Source organism: Prunus mume, linkage group LG5 (genome assembly GCF_029339155.1).
Source record: "Prunus mume cultivar Tortuosa linkage group LG5, ASM2933915v1, whole genome shotgun sequence".
NCBI lineage: Eukaryota > Viridiplantae > Streptophyta > Magnoliopsida > Rosales > Rosaceae > Prunus > Prunus mume.
Window position 1 is genome coordinate 12019668 of NC_142702.1, and position 21101 is coordinate 12040768.

Consider the following 21101-nt stretch of genomic DNA (forward strand, 5'->3'; position numbering starts at 1 on the left):
AAGAGTCTTTTAATTGGGATAGGCCCCAAACCGCATTGTAAACCCAAAAACGCGTCTAATGGACCAGTTACCGCTGGTGTCTGTTTTTTCAACTCATTCACACTTGCTTTTGTTTGTGCCCGACCACATTATGAATTGACCCTCTGAAGCTAACTCTACTTAGGACACTTTTTCTCTCTCTCTTTTTTTTCTTTTTTGTTTTTGTTTTTTTTTGGTTTAATCTTTTCTCCTCCGTCTTCTTTTTGTCTCTTTGGTATGTGTCCTTTTTCTTTTAATTGTCAGTTTTTTTTTTCACTTTTATTATGCTGGCAACTATTGTAATCTCTCAAAAGTATTTTTTTTCCCACTTTTATTTTTCTCAACTGAATTTTTTTTAGTTTTTATTTTTCTTTATGAGTCAAAATTTGAAGTCTTTGTGGCCCTTCCTAACTCTAACTTCAATAATCCCCCCACCATCAAAGTTGTCACTGACAACACTGTGCAATCCCTTATCACCATTAACTTGCATTGCAATTAACAAATTAAACCAAACCATCGTAATTATAAATTCAATTTATAATGAAGCTGGCCATGTGCACGCACAATTCAACAGAGGGTAATTTATATTAACACACTTGAGGTTTTTAAGGTTTTTATATAACTCCTCCAGATCATGATAATTACACAAACACCTTTTCAAGTTTCAACACTCCATGAACAGCCAAAACACTCTTATCCAAATCGTAATATACCCTTGGTTGAATACGGTCGAATACCATCTCAAATCTTACACATTATTGCCAAACAGGTCTAGCCAAGTGAATTGCCAAAAAATAAAAAAATAAAAAAGCCTATCCTAGTGGAAAATGAATTTAATTTGTTGACTAATATAGTTTGGGTTCAAACTCCCCTGACATCTTGGTGGTGTGTGTGTATATGTGAGAAACCCCTCTCTCATTTAAGTTTCGACAATCGCTTGTACTAAAAAAGGGTTATCTGCTAAAAAACACTATAAACTATCACGCTTGTCGAAATCTCCACCCTAAACTTGTTTTCCTGCCAATTTAGCCCTCATACTAAATTTTCTTGCCAATTTACTCCCCACCATTAGTTTTGGCAATTTTCATCCAAATCTCTGTTTAAAAAAATCACATGTTAGGCACATGCTTCACTGTTGAATTAAAAATTGATTTTTTTTTCTTTGCTTATTCAAAGAGCTTAAATTTCTTCTCCTTCCTCTTACTGGGTTTTGGGTTTAGGTTGGTTTGAAATTTACATCCTCGTCCTCTTCGTTATAAAGGTTGAGATCGATCTGACGGTTGAGAGATTAGGGTGTAGTGGAGGGCTAGTGGGCTGTGGCACATAAGATGATTGAGAGAGAGAGAGAGAGAGAGAGAGAGAGAGAGGTGTAAATTTTGTATTTTGGATTGATTTCATAAGTGTGATACATGAGAGATTTATACATAGTTGAAAACCCTAGTAGAGATATACAAGGAAACTAAATCAACAATACAAGGAAGGTAAATCAATATTAACACATCTACAAATATGGAAGGACGATTCCTGCAATGCAGAGGATTCCTATAATGGAAGAAGGGCCTAACGGCCATGAGTTGATTGCGTGATATTCCCCTGAAATCTGGACGATAGACCTCGATGGACGAGTTTTTCAGAGAGCTGGAGATGACAACTTTTGTGAAGACTTTTTGTGAGGAGGTCAGCAACTTGATTAGTGGAAGGAACAAATTGAACATGATGACTGCCAAGGGCAACTTTCTCAGGAACAAAATGATAATCCAATTCAATATGTTGTGTGAGAGTGACGAACTGGATTCGTAGTTAGATAGGTGGTATTGATTTTGTCACAGTAGATGAGAGTAGGAAATGTAACCGGGCTGCCAAGCTCATGGAGAAGACAACTAACCCAGACGGTTTCGACGCAGGCATGAGCTAAAGAACATTACTCAGATTCAACACTGGAGTGAGCAATGGTTGGTTGCTTCTTGGAACACCAAGAGATGAGAATGGTAACCAAAAAGATGAGATAACCGGAGGTAGAGCAATGGGTGTCTAGGCAACCAGCCTAGTCAGCATTAGAGTAGGCACGAATAGTTAGTGGTGAGGGAGAGGGACGTATATGCCAAGCAGTAGGGAGACCCCCAACTAGGTTTAAAAGTAGGTAGCAAAATATATTTATTAAATATAGCCCAGTGTCACAGGTTGCACATAAGCAAGTGCTACCGTGACTTCGTTGGGACATCTATGCGCTTTAGAGGTAGTCTAAGTCTGGAAGGGCGAGAGCTTAAGAGCTAGAATGGTTGGTGTTGGTCGGGTTGCACTTGTGAAGGGTATTTTGGGTATTTCTGAAGGTTACGGGAGGAACCTGAAGAACCTAAGAATTCCAGCACGTTCATGATGTTGAGATGCAGGTAACGCAACTGACGGTTCGCCATTCAGAGTTCGTACGAAGGAGTTATGCCCAATTATGACTTCTCATGCATAGGTGATGTTTCCTCCTAGCAGAAGACTAAATGCATAAAATGCTATATAGGGCGTGACATGGTGTCATGCTCTCCACCACCCCTGGTGCTTACACCCTTGTGGCACTAAGCGAGCATCCTTGTGCCATTTGAGGTAGTCCTAAGGGCGAGCATAAGATTGTTGAAGGATAATCTGTGTCTTCGAGGGAAATGAATTCTCGAGGACAGTACGAACACACGGGGCCGTTTGTATTGCGCATTGTTATAAAGAGTGAGGTCAACGTATGACATTCGCTATGCCATCGGCTAGCGAGGCATTTGACAATACTCAATGGACTTGGCTTGGGTTGGGCCTTGTCCATGATAGAAGGAAGATATTTGGATGCCGGTACGCATAGGTTGTGACCCCATGCAATGCATAGAGGATTATGTGGGACATTCGGAATACATATGTCTCCAAGGCTTGGGCGACATGCAAGTATGACAGCTTGCGTGTATAGCTTAAGGATGTGGGCTGTCGTGGACGCTAAAGGAATGACCGATAGAAGTGTGGGTGAATTGATGGTGTGTTGGATCGCTATGTCTTGACTTGGACATGAGCGAGCCATGAGTAAGCATGCGACGTGGTCGATGCAGTTGACATGTCTTATGCAACGCTTGATGTATGGGCGTAAAGTGTTCGTTGCCGAATGTGGAATGATTGTATTGTCACAAGGTAGTGTGACTCGTTGTCTAGTGGGAGACAACACTTAAAGGTGAACCTCTCGCGGAGTTGTGAGAGTCATGAATATTATGAAGTGGGAGAAGGCTGACTGAGATCCAAAGGGATCCTAGGCCACACGGGTGTGCTTTGAGTGGCAAAATTTGTGTTTCGCTTCCCCCGCGCCGCGCCACTCACTCATCCCGTGACACCAGGCATGGTTTATCTTAAAACCAAAATCATAATGCACAACAACATAAAAGAAATATTTCACTTACTTCCCATTAAACCGGGATGTCAAGATAAAACATGGATGCTAATACAACTTTTTAAACTGGGAGTCCAAACATTTTCTTTTTCACGCAGATCGCTCTAACTAAAAGTACAAATTTTTCTGGGGGCTCATAGAGGGATTCCTTAAATAAGTTTACAGCGATCTTCAATTGAGGGATCCAACATCCCTGTAGGGCCCACTCTGTATTTTATTTCACTAATCCAAACTGTTTATTTTGTAGAATCATTCAAAGATCATTTCTACGAAAAATCACTTGAATTTGGATTCATTTGATCACTCAATTAGAAGATTATTGATACATACTTTTTCTTATAGCATTGTGTTAAGATTCTTCCTCTTCATCTTTAGAGATTCAGTTACGTTTGTTAAGAACTTCCACAACAATTGTACACATCATTTAAAGAGACTAAATGTACCATACAAGTGTTCAAAAAACTAAAAAACATAATGCAAGGATAATAATGATATTTCACACATCATTCAAATTTAAAAATATTACAGCTGGCCCTTTTGGAATTTTTCTTCAATTTAAAGGTTTATGTGTAAATTCAATGCAAGAAATGAGTTTTATTATAAATATATTTTTTTAGATTGATATATTGTAAGTGTTGAAATATATTAGGGAACACACATAAAACCACACTTTTTAACACACCATTTAAATTATCAAATTAAGTAAGTTTCAACCTTAGGAATTGTATTTGTTTAATGGGCAATCCTTTTCTTTCACACATCATTCAAATTTAAAAATAATTAAACATTGGGGACAATATAGTAGCCCAACTTTTAAGACTATTCATTATTTTATTATATTCTCTCTCCCCTCTCTTCCTTTTTCTATTTAATGGGCAAACTTTTTCTTGCATCTTCTATCTTCTTCACTGACAGGAGCCACCCCAAAATTTCCCCTGAAACCGGAGCGGACCCGTCTTGGTGCCGACATCACACTGATGCCGGGCCCACTACTAAAAATCCAAGACATCCTACCAAAATTTTGGCAGAGTCTTCCCTGTAAAATGCTCAAACCCAACAATATTCAACCTGCATAATTTACATAATAGATATATTCCAACTGCCAGCATGCTTTTAACATACAACAATCCAACATAAAGTGGCCTCCGGCCTCAAGTAACAACCTAACATGGGCGATAACAGAGTATCTACAAAATTTGTTTACAACAAACAGTGGAGTAGAAAGAATTTACACAGACCCTAACAACTGATGAAAAGTTTGGAGCTCGCAACCTGCTCGAACGCTTCCAAAAGCAGCTACTGCAGGCGCAAAACAGAAATATGTGAGTGGATAAAAATAAAGTTTGTACTTTAAATCAACATAATAACCCCACCATGTAAAAATAATGCTCTAGCATGCAGTTTCACAATTCATAAATCAAAAACACCAACACATCATCCCAAAATCCAACAAATCTCCAAATCTTAAATCCACAACTCATTTCCCAATGATATGCAACTCTCATCAACCCGTAAACACTCATATATAAATATATATATATATATATATATAACTAAGACTATAATATAATATATACTTCTCTCCATACTAATGTACCGGGGAAACAATCCAACCGGGGGATTGTTAAGCTGGTACGCAGGATTTTCGAACACTAACCGGCGTCCAGGGATGAGTAGTCCAACCGGGGGACGGAACTCCTTAGCTCACACGCCGGCACTGCCAGCGACACGTGTAGCTCACAAATCTCATAACAAGTCCTACGCGCGCAGACGGTATCATCACCCCACCGGCACTGCCAACGACGTGTGTGATGATACTAAGCAATATACATACTCTTCCCATACGCCGGCACTGCCAACGACACGTATGGAAAGTGTCTCACACACCGGCACTGCCAACGACATGTGTGAGACCCGCAATCTCATGGCCTTCCCACCCCACCGGCACTGCCAACGACGTGTGTGGGAAGCCTAGTAACTAGGGAATGGTACTCACCTAACATACTCATACATCTCACAACCATCCCTCAAACTCGTATCTTTCCACAATCTCACCACAACAACCTCTCATACTCTATACATAGACAATATAGATAGTCAATCCCAAAATCCATATCAACATATTCATCATACTCAAATACATATCCATACTCAAAATATATATTGCGAATACTTATAAGAATATTCAAATCCATCAACCCAATAATTATTAAATCAAAATCACCATTTAAAATATATGCAAAAGTCTTTTATCAATAAAACCATGCATATGCTAAAAACAAAGTCCACTCACAAATAATCCCAAGCTGCCCGGCCCCGAGAGGGTCCTGCTGTGAATGGTCAACCGAAGTACCTATTTCGAGATACGAACCCTTGATTAATATAACGTACTTCAAAACGGAAATTCACAAAAGGAATTACTTAAATCCCCAAGTTCCTGGTGCGTGTACGTCCAATGGAATAACCTAAGGTCCGGTTACAGGCTTGGGAATCGCTTCCCAATCATACGGTTATCGCGATTCCCCAAACTTCAAATTATTGAATCGGAACATCCGGGGCTCCGATTCACGATCCGCGAATTCCTATAGGTTTCTAAGAGTACCTAGATCGACATACTTCAGTTTGGAAACGATCCAACGGTTAGAACTTATCGAACCCGGATAACGCACAATATGCGAAATCCGTTCGATAGTCAAACGATATCCAAATTGAGATCCGCAAAATCCTACGCACTCGTGACAACCTAAGGATCTCATCAAGATAAAAAGCAACTTCACCAGCCTTGCCCACGCGCCGCCACATGCGCCGGCAGCGCGTGGGTGTGTAGATAAATTTTCGGCGACGGAAAATCTCCAAATCATGAGCCACCCTTCCAATCCTAGATACTACTCGACGAATGGAGCATCTTTTTCAACTACGACAACGTCCAATTCGGACGGCAAGTGACCGGAATTTCACATTGAAAACCGGCCAAAACCTAACTTCCAAATTCGTGAATCTAAACTGCAAATCGATCAATTCCTATGCAACAGCCAGCTAGAACACATAAAAGGGATGTGAAACCTCACCTTACCCGTCGGAAATGGTGGTGGAGGAGAGATCGAGCGGCTGGAAGTTCTGTCACTTCCGCGACTTTTCGCGTTTTCCGCGAATATCCAAGGTTCCGGAGTCTGGCCGGGGAAGAGAGAGGAGAAGGTGGCGGTTCGAATGGAACCGGTCTCGAGGGCTGAGGTGACGGACGTGACGGCCGTGAGGATTTTTCCGATCCGGTGAACAATGAAACACAGGGGAGGGGGAATTCGCAGAGGAAGGAGACGCAGGAGAGAGAGAGAGTGAGGTAGAAAATGAAAATTCTGATTTTTACTAAACCCTTCAAAATATTTACGGTTCCGCCACCGAACGTATTTTGATCACCAAAACTTCGTTAAATCTCCGATTCAAGCCTACCGTCTGTCTACGGTTTCGTTTCAGTACCACGTACGCAACTAAACCACTCGTGGTCCCAAAATCTTCCCGGATAAGAAATTGACCAAAATTACCCTTAACCCAAGAGTAAATTAATAATTTCTTTTAATTAAATTAAAATAGGAAATAACTGGAGTCGGGGTGTTACATTCTACCCTCCTTATAAAAATTTTGTCCGCAAAATTCACATACCTGTCAATGGAAGAGATAAGGGTACTTGGCCCGCATCTGCTCTTCGGGTTCCCAAGTAGCTTCTTCAACAGTTTGGCTTCTCCACAAAACTTTCACTACCGGGATGGATCTAGAACGCAACTTCTGTTCTTTCCTATCCAAGATCTGTACTGGTTGTTCCTCATACGACAAATCTTCTTCTAACTCCATAGGTTGGTATTCTAATACATGAGAAGGATCTGACATGTATTTCCGGAGCATGGATACATGGAATACATCATGAACTCGAGATAGTTCTGGGGTTAAGGCAAGTCTATAAGCAACAGGTCCAATTCGCTCCGTAATCTCATAGGGTCCAATGTAACGAGGGCTTAACTTCTCACGTTTCCCAAATCTCATCACACCCTTCCAAGGAGATAACTTCAGAAACACCCAATCCCCAACTACAAACTCAAGATCCTTGGACCTGTTATCTGCATAACTCTTCTGTCGGTCTTGTGCAGTTTCAACTTCTCTTTTATCATCTTCACCTTCTCATTTGTTACCTGGATACTATCCACTTTTTCTAGTTTCTTGTCACCCACTTCGTTCCAACAAATAGGAGTCCTGCACTGCCTCCTATACAATGCCTCATAAGGAGCCATCCCAATACTCGAATGATAGCTGTTATTATAAGCAAATTCCACCAAGGCAAGGTGAACATCCCATGCATCCTTAAACTGTAACACACAGGACCTCAACATGTCCTCCAGAGTCTGGATAGTCCTTTCCGATTGTCCATCGGTTTGTGGGTGAAAAGCAGTACTGAACTGCAATCTAGTACCCATAGCTTCTTGTAAACACCTCCAAAATCGAGAAGTGAACCTAGGATCCCTGTCCGATACAATGGACACAGGTGCTCCATGCAATCTGACAATCTCATCCACAAAAAGTTTTGCCAACCTTGTCAAAGGATAGGTCTCCTTGATGGGTAGGAAATGAGCAGACTTGGTGAGTTTATCCACTATCACCCAAATTCCATCATGACCCTTTGAAGTACGTGGAAGCTTGAAAACAAAATCCATGGCAATACGCTCCCACTTCCATTCAGGAATCTGAAGTGGTTGCATAAGTCCCGATGGCTTCTGTCGCTCCGCCTTCACTTGTTGACATATCAAGCATTTGCTCACATACTTGGCAATGTCTCCTTTCATATGCGGCCATGAATAATATGCCCGTAGTGTTCGATACATCTTCGTGCTACTCGGATGCATAGTGTAAGGGAACAGTGAGCTTCCTCCATGATTTCTCTTTTCAACTCAACATTCTTACTAGGTACACATAGACGAGCTCCTTTTACCAAGGCTCCGTCTCCCCTTATGGCATAATCCTTCCGTGTTCCATTTTCTACTTCTCCCCTTATCCTACAGAGTGTAGGATCTTCCAACTGGCCTACAATTACCCGTTCCACCATAATGGGTCTCACATGCAAGCTAGCAAGGATTCCACCTTGTTGAGTCATCCATTTCTACTCCATTTTTCCGTAGTTCCACCAACAACGGAAGATAGGCCGCCCTAATATGGGCTAAGTTCGCAGTAGTCTTCCTACTCAATGCATCAGCAACCACATTAGCTCGGCCTGGGTGATACTCAATCGTACAATCATAGTCCTTAATCAATTCCAGCCAACGTCGTTGTCTCATATTCAGCTCCTTCTGGGTAAAGAAATATTTGAGGCTCTTATGATCCGTGAAAATCTGACATGTCTCACCATACAAGTAATGCCGCCAAATCTTCAAAGCAAACACTACTGCAGCAAGTTCCAAATCATGGACTGGATAATTTCGCTCATGCTTTTTGAGTTGCCTCGAGGCATAAGCAATCACCCGGTCATGTTGCATCAGAACACATCCCAATCCTTGCAATGATGCGTCACTATAGATCACGAAGCCCCCCGAGTTATCAGGAAGAGCCAAAACAGGTGCGGTGGTAAACCAAATCTTCAACTCCTGAAAACTCGTTCGCACTCTTCCGTCCACTCAAATGCAACGTCCTTCCTTGTCAACCGCGTGAGAGGTGTTGCTATCGAAGAGAACCCTTCCACAAATCGACGATAGTAACCTGCTAGCCCCAGAAAACTCCGTACTTCCGTCACACTTGTGGGTTGTACCCAATTTACAATAGCCTCAACTTTCTGTGGGTCCACATAAATCCCTTCCGTTGAGATTACATGTCCAAGGAACACCACTCTATCCAGCCAAAACTGACACTTGCTAAATTTGGCATAAAGTTGCTTCCTCCTTAAAGTCCTCAATACCAACCTTAGATGCTTCTTATGCCCTTCCAAAGTCTTAGAATAAACCAAGATATCATCTATGAACACAATCACAAAGTGATCCAAATATGGTCGGAACACTCTGTTCATGAGATCCATAAATGCTGCTGGAGCATTCGTCCAACGGCATTACGGATATTCATAATGACCGTACCGCGTTCTGAATGCAGTCTTGGGGACATCCTCCTCTCTAATCCTCAACTGATGGTATCCTGACCTCAGATCAATCTTAGAGAAATACTTGGCATCTTTCAACTGATCAAACAAATCATCAATCCGCGGCAAAGGATACCGGTTACGTACTGTCACCTTATTCAACTGCCGGTAATCAATACATAACCTCATGGTCCCATCCTTCTTCCTCACAAACAACACCGGTGCACCCCATGGGGAAACACTAGGTCGGATGAAACCCATATTCACTAATTCCTGCAGAATCTTCAACTCCCGGAGTTCAGCTGGTGCCATCCTATAAGGAGTTAGATAGATAGGATTGGTGCCTGGAAGAAGTTCAATAGTGAACTCAATTTCCCTTTCAGGAGGTAACCCAGGAAGATCATCTGGAAAGACATCAGGGAACTCACGGACAACGGGAATATCTTCCAGATTCAATGTGATCTCTCGAGTGTCGATGATATGAGCTAGAAATCCTTCACACCTTTTCTTGAGTAACCTCTTAGCTGTAATAGCAGAGATAAGGCAAGTAGGGAGGATTCTACGTTCTCCCCGGAAAATCACTTTAGGTTGTCCTGGACTCCGGAATGTCACTTCCTTCCGGAAACAATCCACGGACGCATGATGCTTCTCTAGCCAATCCATCCCCAAGATAATATCCAAATCCACCAATTCCAAAGGGATCAAATTGGCTTCCAACCACGCATTGTCAACTTGAACATAACATTCTCTAAATACCCGGTCCGCATACATGACTTCCTCTGTGGGTAGAGAAATACTAAAACTTCCTGTCATGGGTGTCGGTCTCACTGACATAAGGTACGAAGTTGTGTGCTACTGAAAGAATGTGCGGCCCGGGTCAATTAAAACACGAGCGAGATAACCAAAAATAGGGATCATACTAGTAATCACGTGCAGGTGGCTGTGCCTCCTGGGTCATAGAGAACACCCTAGCTGAGTGGTAGACGCTCAGGTGACCCTTGAATTTCTGCCACTTCTTCCCCAAGAAGATGGCGGTGCCACGCCATCGGAAGATCCCGCAGGAAGAAGTAGCACCACTCGACTCGATCCGCCCATTACCTTGCTCTCGCTGGCCCGATCCCCTACACCGGTGTATCACCGGGTAGATCGTGGGCAAATCCTCTTAGTATGCCCTAACTGTCACAAAAGTAGCATATTGGGCATTGCTCGAGCTTGGTTTACCCCTTGAATGGAACTAGGGCAATCCTTTGCAAAGTGCCCCACCTGCCCGCAATCGTAACATGTCAGCCCAATGCGGAGGGAGTCCTAGGCTAGATGCAGGCTCTTGCTCTGAATCTTGAGTCCATGCCGACGAATGGACCTCCACTTCGAGCTCGATCCTCGTCCACGACCACTAGGTGGTGGAACTCGATCCTCCTATCTTGGATGGGCCCGACTTAGGCCACCCAATCCTTGCGCATCTTTGCGCGTCTTCTGTACCCATTGCACATGTCCTAGATACTCATGTTAGCAGGCTGAGCCAACGCTCTCATGTTGGGATAAGTCTTGGCGGTGACCATGGTCTGAATCTCCCACCACAAACCGCCTTCAAAGCGTCTGCACCGATCCTCTTGAGTAGCCACTAATTCTAGTGCAAACCTTGACAGTTCATTAAACTTATGCTCATATTCGCCACCGAAATTGATCCTCGCTTGATACAGAACTCTGTCTTTTTAGCATATCGATAGGAAGGTGGATAAAATTGATCGGAAAAGACTCTTTGGAATTCCTCCCAGGTAATAGCAGCTGGATTCTCATAACCCCTTTTTGCAGCTTTCCACCAATGATAAGCATTCCCTTTAAGCAGAAAGGTAGCCAAACGGACTCTATCTTCATCCGGGCACTCCAGTACCTCAAAGATCCGCTCCACATCAAGAATCCAACACTCACCTCTGGTCTGGGCCACCCATGAACTCTTTTGCTCCGAGTTCTTTCACCCTTTTGATTTCAGAACTTTCTGCACTACGCCTTCCCTACAAAGCGGTAGTCATCGTGCGGGTAAATTGGCTCAGCACATGGCGCAAGTCCAAGGCATTATCTCCGGCAGGTGGAGATGGTGGAGGAGATGGAACTGGTGGTGAAGGAGGTGGTGACGGAGATGGTGGTGGAGGATTTGGCCCCCATCTCTGACCACGACCTCGCGTTCTTGGTCGGCGAGTTGCCATGGTTCTACACGAAGAAACCATCAAATCATTAGATCAACAATGCAGCAAAAGTGCAAATGTCGAAGGAAAATGAACCTAATGCTCTGATACCAAGCTGACAGGACCCCTGAATTTCAAACCGGCCGTCTTGGCGCCGACCTCACATTGATGCCGGGCCCACTACTAAAAATCCAAGACATCCTACCAAAATTTTGGCAGAGTCTCCCCTGTAAAATGCTCAAACCCAACAATATTCAACCTGCATAATTTACATAATAGATATATTCCAACTGCCAGCATGCTTTTAACATACAACAATCCAACATAAAGTGGCCTCCGGCCTCAAGTAACAACCTAACATGGGCGATAACAGAGCATCTACAGAATTTATTTACAACAAACAGTGGAGTAGAAAGAATTTACACAGACCTAACAACGATGAAAAGTTTGGAGCTACAGCTCGCTCGAACGCTTCTAAAAGCAACTCTGCACAGGCGCAAAACAGAAATATGTGAGTGGACAAAAATAAAGTTTGTACTTTAAATCAACATAATAACCCCACCATGTAAAAATAATGCTCTAGCATGCAGTTTCACAATTCATAAATCAAAAACTCCAACACATCATCCCAAAATCCAACAAATCTCCAAATCTCAAATCCACAACTCATTTCCCAATGATATGCAACTCTCATCAACCCGTAAACACTCATATATAAATATATATATAACTAAGACTATAATATAATATATACTTCTCTCCATACTAATGTACCAGGGAAACAATCCAACCGGGGAATTGTTAACTGGTACGCAGGATTTTCGAACACTAACCGCGTCCGGGATGAGTAGTCCAACCGGGGGCGGAACTCCATAGCTCACACGCCGGCGCTGCCAGCGACACGTGTAGCTCACAAATCTCATAACAAGTCCTACGCGCGCAGGCAGTATCATCACCCCACCGCACTGCCAACGCGTGTGTGATGATACTAAGCAATATACATACTCTTCCCATACGTCGGCACTGCCAACGACATGTGTGAGACCCGCAATCTCATGGCCTTCCCACCCCACCGGCACTGCCAACAACGTGTGTGGGAAGCCTAGTAACTAGGGAATGGTACTCACCTAACATACTCATACATCTCACAACCATCCCTCAAACTCGTATCTTTCCACAATCTCACCACAACAACCTCTCATACTCTATACATAGACAATATAGATAGTCAATCCCAAAATCCATATCAACATATTCATCATACTCAAATACATATCCATACTCAAAATATATATTGCGAATACTTATAAGAATATTCAAATCCATCAACCCAATAATTATTAAATCAAAATCACCATTTAAAATATATGCACAAGTCTTTTATCAATAAAACCATGCATATGCTAAAAACAAAGTCCACTCACAAATAATCCCAAGTTGCCCGGCCCCGAGAGGGTCCTGCCTGCTGTGAATGGTCAACCGAAGTACCTATTTCGAGATACGAACCCTTGATTAATATAACGTACTTCAAAACGGAAATTCACAAAAGGAATTACTTAAATCCCCAAGTTCCTGGTGCGTGTACGTCCAATGGAATAACCTAAGGTCCGGTTATAGGCTTGGGAATCGCTTCCCAATCATACGGTTATCGCGATTCCCCAAACTTCAAATTATTGAATCGGAACATCCGGGGCTCCGATTCACGATCCGCGAATTCCTATAGGTTTCTAAGAGTACCTAGATCGACATACTTCAGTTTGGAAACGATCCAACGGTTAGAACTTATCGAACCCGGATAATGCACAATATGCGAAATCCGTTCAATAGTCAAACGATATCCAAATTGAGATCCGCAAAATCCTACGCACTCGTGACAACCTAAGGATCTCATCAAGATAAAAAGCAACTTCACCAGCCTTGCCCATGCGCCGCCACACGCACCGGCAGCGCGTGGGTGTGTAGATAAATTTCCGGCGACGGAAAATCTCCAAATCACGAGCCACCCTTCCAATCCTAGATACTACTCGACGAATGGAGCATCTTTTTCAACTACGGCAACGTCCAATTCGGACGGCAAGTGGCCGGAATTTCACATTGAAAACCGGCCAAAACCTAACTTCCAAATTCGTGAATCTAAACTGCAAATCGATCAATTCCTATGCAACAGCCAGCTAGAACACATAAAATGGATGAGAAACCTCACCTTACCCGTCGGAAATGGTGGCTGGAGGAGAGAGATCGAGCAGCTGGAAGTTCTGTCACTTAGACTTTTCTGCGTTTTCCGCGAATATCAAGGTTCCTGTGCTGGCCGGGGAAGAGAGAGGAGAAGGTGGCGGTTCGAATGGAACCGGTCTCGAGGGCTGAGGTGGCGGACGTGGCGGCTGTGAGGATTTTTCCAATCCGGTGAGCAGTGAAACACGGGGAGGGAATTGCGAGAGGAAGGAGACGCAGAGAGAGAGAGAGTGAGGTAGAAAATGAAAATTCTGATTTTTACTAAACCCTTCAAAATATTTACGGTTCCGCTACCGAACGTATTTTGATCGCCAAAACTTCGTTAAATCTCCGATTCAAGCCTACACTGTCTACGGTTTCGTTTCAGTACCACCTACGCAACCAAACCACTCGTGGTCCCAAAATCTTCCCGGATAAGAAATTGACCAAAATTACCCTTAACCCAAGAGTAAATTAATAATTTCTCTTAATTAAATTAAAATAGGAAATAACTGGAGTCGGGGTGTTACATTCACCCTCAAAAAGTTTCCAACGAATTCCTTATTGAAAAGAGTTTTGTAGTTTATTTTCCTTCTTCATAACATTTGGTCATTGTTGCTGTAAAAATGCTAATGATATTAGTGTCCATGAAATTCAATGATTTCAAACGGTGAAGGAAATATAGATTAATAATTATTTTGTCCGTCTTTGTTTACTAAATATAATGAATTGGTAATTGTCAGTCTTTGTTTAATAAGCATTTTGTCTAAGTCTTTGTTTACATGTTGATATCAGAAATCTCAGCAAAGATTTTTCGTAACAAAACATATTTTTAAAATCCGAATTGATACACAATATTCAAAAAGTACATGACGCAAAAAAGCAAACAAAAGACTGAAATTTCAAATTATTCAAAAAGTATCATTGTCGATGACGGTAGGTACTAGGTAAGGTCCAGCATTTGGATCCGGGTTTTGGAAATATTCAGATGCAGCAATGGTGAGGTTGAAGGTGGTGGTGGGATTTCGACAAAAAAATAAAATGGTGGTGGTTGGATTAATTAAGAACATCTACAATTATGCTTTTTATTTTTATTTTTTGCTAAAAACACTTGAACCCTATTGGATTAGTTTAGTTTTGATTTGGTTTTGGGATTGTGGATCCGCTCCCATCTCTATATCTTTTCTCCATCAGTAAAATTGGTCGTATTGGACACATTTAAAAAAAAACAAAACAAAACAAAACTGGCCATTATCCAATCCAGCTTTTATTGAACAGTAACGCAAGGGAAACATAATTAATTTGAGTCCCAATGATGAGTCACACGCATGTCATTCCCAACGGGCTCTTATATATGGTTGAGGAGAATTTATCTTAGAGCATCTCCAGCACAGGAGGAGGCCCGGGGGAAAGGCTGCCCGACGCAGCCCGAGACAGCTCGATTCGGGCCCGTAGCCTAGTTTGGTGGCGGGTCCCACGAGCCCGAGGAAGCCCAAGGGCAAGTCTTGCCCGGCCGAAGCCGAGTTGGTCGACGTCGGGCGTCACGCCGACGCCAACAAGACGGTAATTCACATTTTTCTGTGGCGCGTGAATTACACGCGCCAACGATAAAAATTTGAGTTCCGCTTGTTGGCGTCGGCGTAACAACATGGACGCCAGCGCCGACGCGTCGACGCAACGACTCCAACGGGCGGGTGCCACGTGGCGCGACGGGACTCTTCGATGGATTTTTCCAGAAATCCGACGGTCCTCGCTTTTTGGCTAAAAATTGCAAAAAAAATCGAAAAAAATCTGAAATTTTTTTAAAAAATATCCAAAAATTCTGTATTTTTTCTCTATAAATACCTAACCATTTTATTTACTTTCCACACTAAAATCTTCATACAATTTCTTCTCCATCCCATATTTTTTACTCTTTACTCACATTATTCACTTTCCACACCAATTCTTCATACAAACTTTTCTCCTTCCAATTTTTTTGTTCATCTCCACTAACATTTTTCACTTCCACACCAATTCTCCATACAAACTCTTCTCCTTCCAATATTTTTTACTCTCTTTCTACTACTTTCCATTTGTATAAAAAAAAAAACAAATGGCATCTTCTATTGAAGTCGGAGCCTCGTGGTCAACGAATGAAGATATTGCGTTGTGTCAATCTTGGGTGAACATTAGTCATGACCCTATCACGGGTAATGAGATGAAGTTTCATCACATGTGGAGCAAAATTCATGGGTGAAAATCTTATCCGAAAATTTAATTACAAAAGATTATCAAAATTAATGGTTTAAACTATAAAAAAAGAGTGGTGATTTCCCCACTCCTTTTTCTCCTATTTTATCCACTTACACTCCTTTTTTATAACTAAAAAAAGAGTGTAAGTGGATAAAATAGGAGTGGGGAAATCATTGCCCTAAAAAAATAGAAAATAAAGTACAATGAATAGTAATTGCCTTAGACTTGCCCTAGACTTTGCCCTTGTGGGTGGAACCACAAATGCAAAGGCTGACACTATTCATGTGAATAGTGGCAGCCCTTGCTTGCCCTTACCTTAGACTTAGCCCTTGTGGGTGGAGATGCTCTTACAGACTAGATGTCTCAAGTTTGAATCACCATGACATCCTAGTTGTGTGTGTGAGTTTAGACTATTTATTGTACTACAAAATATATAACATGTTAAAGTATTGGCGAAACAAGGACGGCGCTTTTTCATTCCAAGCATTCTTTAATACAAGGCAGGGTGAGGAAAGGAACAAAAACAGAAACTGGATCGGTGTATGTGTGAATGCTGTATTGTCATGGTCTTTGTTTAGTTAGCATATTGTCTAGTTCTTGTTTTTGTTTGTATAGTCTTTGTTCACACATGTGAATCTGTGATTTAAAAAAAAATAAAAAAAATAAAAAAAATAGCCCACCGACTATATCTACTAATAGTCTTTGTTCATATTAACATCTAGATGGTCACAATTAAAAAAGAAAAGCAATAGAAAGTGAGGAGAAACTAAAGGACAATGGTGATTCAATGGAGTGGACCGACACCCTAAAATAATCTTTAGACACCAAGCCCCCACATTTTCGGTTTAAAAGTTGCATATATCTTATCAAAACCGAGTCCTCTCCCCAAACTTTATACTCCCAAGTTCCAAGAACAATGATATTGCCAAAAAAATAAAAAGATGAAATAATTCAACACTTTACTGGACCATGGAAGAGCATTTTCTTCTCATCACTGTTGCCCGACTCTTTTGTATTGCTGTGTGTGTACAGCATTCTTCTTCCTCCAATCCTTGAACCGATGGGTCATCTTCTTCTGATTTAAGAGTTTCAACTGAAGGCTCAATGACATTACAAAGGTCTTGAGCCAACAAGTAATACTCAAATAATCTAATACGAAAATACTATAGATAAAAATTTCTGCTACTAGCATCCCAATATCTGCTAGTAGGTCCAGCGTGAAACTTAAAGTGGAGCCTCACATAATCTAATACGAAAATACTATAGATAAAAATTTGCCATAACTTAATGTCATAAACAATTTTTTTAAAAAAAACTAAAAGTCACCATCAATAAACATGTAATAACAATTAAAAATCAAATTCATAAAAATTAAATGTTTCCATTTGATAAAGTTAAATATTAGTATGTTTGGAACAAAAATAAGCTCCTTGTGCCCCTATAAGGTCCCTTGCTGCCTCTAATAAGCAATCTTTGTTTAATAGGAAAAAAAATTTGGCAATCACAAATTAAAGAGTAGTTGCACACAAATGTCATTAACAAATTAGATTATATTACATTAAACACAAAAGCAACAATAAAAACATACATGACTACCCACAAATCGTTCACATTGTATTTGTTGTGTTTATTTGAGGAATTTAAACTATTACGAGAACTTTTTCCCCAAAAAAAAAAAAAAAACACACAGCCAGTACAATACTAATATCTGAAAATTGAGCTTCTTGAATTTTTAGAAGAGAAATCATCACTCAAATGTTCATAATCAAGTTTTTTTAGAAGTTCACTTTCAATTGAAATCAAAGCTAGGCCGTTTAATCTTTCTTGCAACATAGTTGATTGCAAGTATAATTTTAACAATTTTAATTTTGAAAAACTTCTTTTCTGCAAATGCAACAGTAACAAGAATAGCCAATAGAATTCTATATGCAATGAATGCATTTGGAAAACAATTTAGTCTTTTCAAGAAATTTAATATTGCAATAGCTGTGATTTTTAGACTGATATATTGTAAATTTTGAAACATATTAGGGGACACACGTAGAACCACACCTTTTGACACACCATTTAAATTATCAAATTAAGTAAGTTTCAATTATTAGAATTGCATTTGTTTAATGGGCAATCCCTTTCTTTCACACATCATTCAAATTTAAAAACAAACATTGGGGACAACCTAGCAGCCCAACTTTTAAAACTATTCATTATTTTATTATATTCTCTCTCCCCTCTCTTCCTTTTTTTGTTTGATGGGCAATCCTTTTCTTTCATCTTCTATCTTCTTTCTCGCTACTTTCTCACACACACTCACACCCTCAAAATGTTTCCAACGAATTCCTTATTGAAAAGAGTTTTGTAGTTTATTTTCCTTCTTCATAACATTTGGTCATGGTTGCTGTAAAAATGCTAATAGTATTAGCGTCCATGAAATTAATGATTTCAAACAGTGAAAGAAATATAGATTTTCCCTAAAGTCACTCAGCTCAACAATAGTGAATGGAGGTCGGGAACCACCGAAGACTGATTTGAGCATGAAATGAATTAGACTTCGAGTAAAGAATGACTTGTTAATTGTCAGTCTTTGTTTAATAAGCATTTTGTCTAAGTCTTTGTTCACATGTGGATATCAGAAATCTCAGCAAAGATTTTTCGTAACAAAACATATTTTTTAAATCCGAATTGATACACAATACTCAAAAAGTACTTGACGCAAAAAGCAAACAAAAGACTGAAATTTGAAATTATTAAGGTATAATTGTCGACGATGGAAGGTATTAGGTAAGGTCCAGCAAAATAAAATTTTGAAATTATACAGGAATCATTGTCGATGATTGTAGGAATTATTAGGTAAGGTCCAATAAAATAAAAGGATTCGTTAATTTATAGGACTAACTCGTCAAAATCCATGGCCGATATGTAGTTGTTTAATAGAAACTTGTTAAACTAAGAATATCTCCAAAAGCCTGAGGACAAAACCGAGTATGTAGTTATTTGCATCATAATTTTATTAAAAACATATCCGTGTGAGCGCCTTGATGTTTGTGTAAATGGTCGGGACGTGTTAGATAAATGCAAAACTGAGAGACATTTGACAGAATTATTGTCTTTTATTTATTAAAGAAATTGTTACAAAGGAGATACAACATTTGGATCGGTTTTGGAAATAGCATGCGGCAATGGTGAGGTTGAAGGTGGTGGGATTAAGAACATCCACAATTTATCTTACAGATTAGAGGTCTCAGATTTGAATCACTATGACATCCTAGTTGTGTATGTGAGTTGAGAACATGTCTAAAATATCGAGAAAAAGCCCGGCTCGTTATTGAGTGGGCTGGGCTTGGGCTTGGGTGTCTAAAGCCCGGCCCTTTAAGTCCAAGAAAGCCTGATTGGCCTATAAAAGCCCAGTCCACGGGCTCACATACATATAAATAAGTATATATATAAAAAACCCAAGTTAAATGAAATATGGAGAAAACTATTATCTATTATCATTGTAAGAACTGAAAAAAAAAAAAAAAAAAGAAGTATGACATAAAATATGATTTTATTAATATGGGGTTGTATAACTATATCTTTATATTTATGGGGAGAAAAAAAAAAAAAGAGAACTATGAAGTTATGAACAAAGAAAAAAAAAATGGAGATATAAACATATAAACAAATGTAAATATAGAACTATGAAAAAAAGAGGAAACATAGAAAAAAAAAAGACAAAATAAAGTAGGCTCATTTAGGCCCACCTGCCAGATGGGCTTTTTCAAGTCAGCCCATGGGCTAGGCTTGGACTTTGAATTTATAAAAAAAACCCGCCCAGTCCATTATTTTCTCTCTCCTCTTTAAAGCTTGACCCGACCCGGCCCATTTATGAGGCCTACTCTTCACACCAGGCTTGGACTTTGAATTTATAAAAAAAAACCGACCCAGTCCATTATTTTCTCTCTCCTCTTTAAAGCCCGATCCGACCTGGCCTATTGACGAGGCCTACTCCTCACAAGAACTTCTTACTGTCACTTAACTTCTTGACTTCTTAATTGATTACATTAATAAGCTTCATGCCCACTTATAAAAGTAGTAACCGACTTATGTTTGTGGGCTGGGGTTGATATTTTAACACTAATCTCCTTAACCACGGAAAAAGCATCAGGCCCGCACGAAATTTGGATTGCGTGTAAAGCATTGGAAGTCTTCTTTCTCCAAGCCTCGAACTGACAAGCGTTTTCTGGTTTAGGACGTTCAGCTGTACCCTACACTACATCCCAAAGGCCTCTAGCCAACAAGTAATTTTTAACCAATGCACTCCAGTACTCATAGTTATCGTCCACAAGTTTCACCATTCTTACTTGTTGCTGCTCTTTTTGGGAGGTCAACTTAGAGAGTAGGTGATAGTGAATGATGGGTGAAGGTGAGGACCTTCAGCATATGTGTGAAGACTTGGGTAAGCGATAAATGTAAAGAAGACAAGATGTACGTGGTTCAACCTTAATGAATGGGCTACGTCCACGGAGAAGTATGTTCTCATTATAATAGTGTATGATTGCATTTGTACATGGGGTTGGACCCGAATATAAAGATGACAAATCAGGTGCCCAAGTCAGGATCTAGAAGAGAGTCCTCGGCCCTAGGGTTTAGCTCTGAGACCCGGATCCTCTTCTAAGTGGAGAGAAGTCGCCCTTTCACATGGATACTATTCCCTATTTATAGGGAGGTGAAAGTGGGAGGTTTGTGTAGAAATTCGATGTGAGACTTTGTGCAAATCGTTGTGGTGGTGACACGTGTCTTTGGTGAGATTCGAAGGTTCTGCAGGTACGGGTTTGTTCGCTAGGAACTGGGTCCGTAATCTGCTAGTTTCGCTGCTTCTGCAGTTCAGCAATTTCTCAAGTTCCGTCGTTCAGCAATCGTGGTATTCGCGAACCTCTAGCCAAGTTGAGCGTGGCTCTTG

The 21101-nt window shown here is 40.7% G+C and overlaps 1 protein-coding gene across 1 annotated transcript; it reads right to left on the bottom strand.

Moving 5' to 3' along the window:
• Positions 1-7087: 7087 nt before the first annotated feature.
• On the bottom strand, positions 7088-7477 carry LOC148916947 (uncharacterized). The gene has a single exon (XM_089052956.1). It carries the CDS (start codon positions 7460-7462, stop codon positions 7088-7090), a length of 375 nt encoding a protein of 124 aa, XP_088909082.1. The 5' UTR covers positions 7463-7477.
• Between the last annotated feature and the right edge of the window lie 13624 nt (positions 7478-21101).

Bases quoted from the DNA above. Each gene is read 5' to 3' on its own strand.
- LOC148916947 (XM_089052956.1), bottom strand. From the start codon at position 7,462: ATGAGATTTGGGAAACGTGAGAAGTTAAGCCCTCGTTACATTGGACCC.